Source organism: Brachypodium distachyon, chromosome 1 (genome assembly GCF_000005505.3).
Source record: "Brachypodium distachyon strain Bd21 chromosome 1, Brachypodium_distachyon_v3.0, whole genome shotgun sequence".
NCBI classification, from domain to species: domain Eukaryota; kingdom Viridiplantae; phylum Streptophyta; class Magnoliopsida; order Poales; family Poaceae; genus Brachypodium; species Brachypodium distachyon.
Genome location: NC_016131.3, coordinates 51,526,055 through 51,529,136, shown reverse-complemented (window position 1 = coordinate 51,529,136; position 3,082 = coordinate 51,526,055). Strand labels below are relative to the sequence as shown.

At 37.1% G+C, this 3,082-nt stretch overlaps 1 protein-coding gene across 2 annotated transcripts; it reads left to right on the top strand.

The window, feature by feature from the left end:
* The first annotated feature begins 1,284 nt into the window (after positions 1-1,284).
* Positions 1,285-2,826, top strand: LOC106865825. 2 transcript variants are annotated; one of them, XM_024458007.1, is made up of 6 exons: positions 1,285-1,404; positions 1,494-1,571; positions 1,656-1,748; positions 1,832-1,939; positions 2,017-2,127; positions 2,641-2,826. In XM_024458007.1, the coding sequence occupies exons 1-6, from the start codon at positions 1,290-1,292 to the stop codon at positions 2,670-2,672; spliced, it is 537 nt and encodes a 178-aa protein (XP_024313775.1). In that variant the 5' UTR covers positions 1,285-1,289; the 3' UTR covers positions 2,673-2,826. The 2 variants fall into 2 exon arrangements, with proteins under 2 accessions (XP_024313775.1, XP_014752142.2); XM_014896656.2 differs by having other exon boundaries at positions 2,014-2,127.
* Positions 2,827-3,082: the final 256 nt, after the last annotated feature.

Below are 3,082 nucleotides of genomic sequence, written 5' to 3'. Positions count from 1 at the left end.
CTTGGCACAGGTATGTTGCTTACAAATTTAAAATATTTACAAAGTTGTTAGTACACGTATGCAAGATTACCTGGCTTATTTGGCAATCTGCGATGACATTGAAGCTGTTGCTTGGGACAACAAAAGCTGCTCTAGCATGCTCCCTATGCAACATACCACAATACCGGCCGCATGGCACATGTATAGTTCTTATTTATTATATCTCTATATTTCTAAGCATAGCTATTCAATTAACGTTGTGATGTTTAAACAACCGGAAATCCCATGGCAATCAATGTTGACAAAGGTGGCAGCAGTCACAACCCAAACGATGGCATGTATGCAATGCAACAAGCTGCAATATCTCGTAACACAGGTACGAGGATTACCTATTAATTTATTTTAATCTCTAAGCATAGATCTCATATCACCTCTTTGATGCACAAATAATTGGATATTCAGTGGCACTGAATGTTGATAAAGGTAGCAGCAGTACCAACCCAAACTTTGCCATGAATGCAAGACAGCAGGCCGCAATACCTCATTACACAGGTAAGAGGGTTTTTATTAATTTATCTAGGTATGTAATTACATAGCTACTATTATTGTGGAAATGCTAAACGAGCTGGATACTCAACAGGGTACAATGTCAATGGAAGTGGCCAAACTGACCATGCCAATCTTGCATCACAATTGAATACAGCTCAATGTAACACAGGTGAGGTTGCGATTGATCACAATTCTTCATATATGCATCGATTTCAACATCTTCTAATTAACATTGTAATAATCCGAAAGCTGGATATCCATCAAATAACAACAATAACCATCAAGAAGCTGGTGTCAGTTCCAGTTGGAGCTATGCCAATATTGCAAGTCAATTGAATATATATCCACTTAGCACAGGTATGGTGGTTAAAAATTAAAAATGTTTACGAAGTTGTTAACACACGTATGAAAGATCACCTGGCTTATTTGTCAATCTGTGATGAAGCTGCTGCTGGTGACAACAAAGGCTGCTTTACTATGCTCCCTATGCAACATACTGCAATACCGCATGGCACAGGTATAGTTCTTATTTATTATATTCTCTATATTTGTAAGCATAGATCTTCAGTTAACGTTGTGAACTTGTGATGTTCAAACAACTGGATATCTGTGGCATTAAATGTGTAAAAAGGTGGCAGCAGTGGCAACCGAAACAATGGCATGTATGCAACGGAGCAAACTGCAATAACTTATAACACAGATACGAGGATTACCTATTAATTTATTTAAATGTCTAAGCATAGTTCTCATATTATACCTCTATGATGCTCATAATTGGATACTCAGTGGCACTCAATGTTGATAAAGGTAGCAGCAGTACCAACCCAAACTATGCCATGTATACAAACCAGCAGGCTGCAATACCTCATAACACAGGCAAGAGGGTTGCTCATTAATTTATCTAGCTGTGTAACTAGATTTCTAGTATTATTGTTGAAATCCTAAAAAATCTGGATACTCAACAGGGTACAATGTCAATGGAAGTGGCCACATGAACCTTACAAATTTTGCATCACAACTGAATGTCGCGCAATATAGCACAGGTGAGGTTGCAATTGATAGAAGTTCTCCATATATATATGCATCGATTACAACATCTCCTAATTGACATTGTAATAATTCGAAAGCTGGATATTCATTAACTAACAATAATAACCATCAAGAAGCTGGCGTCAGTTCCAATTGGAGCTCTGCAAATATTGCATATCCACTTGGCACAGGTATGCTGGTTAAACATTAAAAATATTGGAGAAGTTGTTAGTACATATATGCAAGATCAACTACTGATATTGTAAATTCCCAGAAATTGGATACTCAGGAGTGCATAACAACAATCAAATTGGTGGTTCCAGCAGCAACTTTATTTGTACCAATATGGTTGTGCCACAGACAGAAGTGCCACAAAACACAGGTATATAGCTGAGTTGTTTATTTATAAAATTGTCTTGTGAAGATAGAGCAACAATTAACAGTACAGCCCCACAGCAGCTGAATGTTCAGCCATGTACAGTAATCATGAGCAAGATGGTACCACAACTGCATGGAACTCAGCCGTTGATCAAACAGAGTTGGATGCAGGTCTACATGAACTTATAACCGGTACACAAGACGATGCTGTATAGTGGCTATTTTTCCGCAGAGTTATCTGTTGCTGATATTGAAAAGAGATCATATATGATGCTGTAACAAAAAAAACCACTTGAAATGATATAATGTTTGAATTGAATTATTCATTGTAAATTAAAATGTAACATAGAATCTAATTAGAAATATATTATTTGAAAGAACCTAAGTGGCAATATGATGGATTTTTTTTATGATGTGGGGCCAGTTGAATTAAGAGGACTAAGCTAGATTGGTATGCATGGGATCAGATACATGCTTCATTATTTTGTGTAACTTAATTCATTGCTAGCTAGTCTACTGGAAGTTGTACATTTCAGAGTTCGAACTAAACTAACCTTCAGTACTGAACTGCGACTTGAACATCGTCTAACCTGTTGAATGATAAGATACAAAGCTAATGGTCCGTGCTACTTGCGTATTAATTTGTCGTTGTTAATGCTCATTTCTTGTGCAATTGTATCTCACCTATCTTCCACACTTGTGCAGATCCTTTCTTTTGGGATAAGGGAGTACAGTGAAGGTGGCAGCTTCTAGGACCCTGTTGGCTGCTTCGGTATGAATTCATGGCTAAACCAATCTATTGATGGAAATCCAAGATACTGCATGGACAGAAATAATATGAAGCTAAAACCTCGAGTTTAGCAAGAAGGGAATTTTATTCGTCTTCAAGGTTCAGACAAATTAAGTTTATGAGGGTTTCCTGTAGTGTCCTCCTTTCAAATTGCAATATCATCACGGGTCTCTTAAACTTAGTTACCATTGTGATCCAAGTAGTCTTTCTCGACTAAAGAGAGTATTTTTTTTGTACTGAATGTATAATGTCATAATCTTTTTATTTTCTGGAAGCTTGTTTTTTGAAAGAATATGTCATAATACTATGGACCTACCTCTGGAGGACAAAGAACGGATGTACCTCCTTGGATGCAAC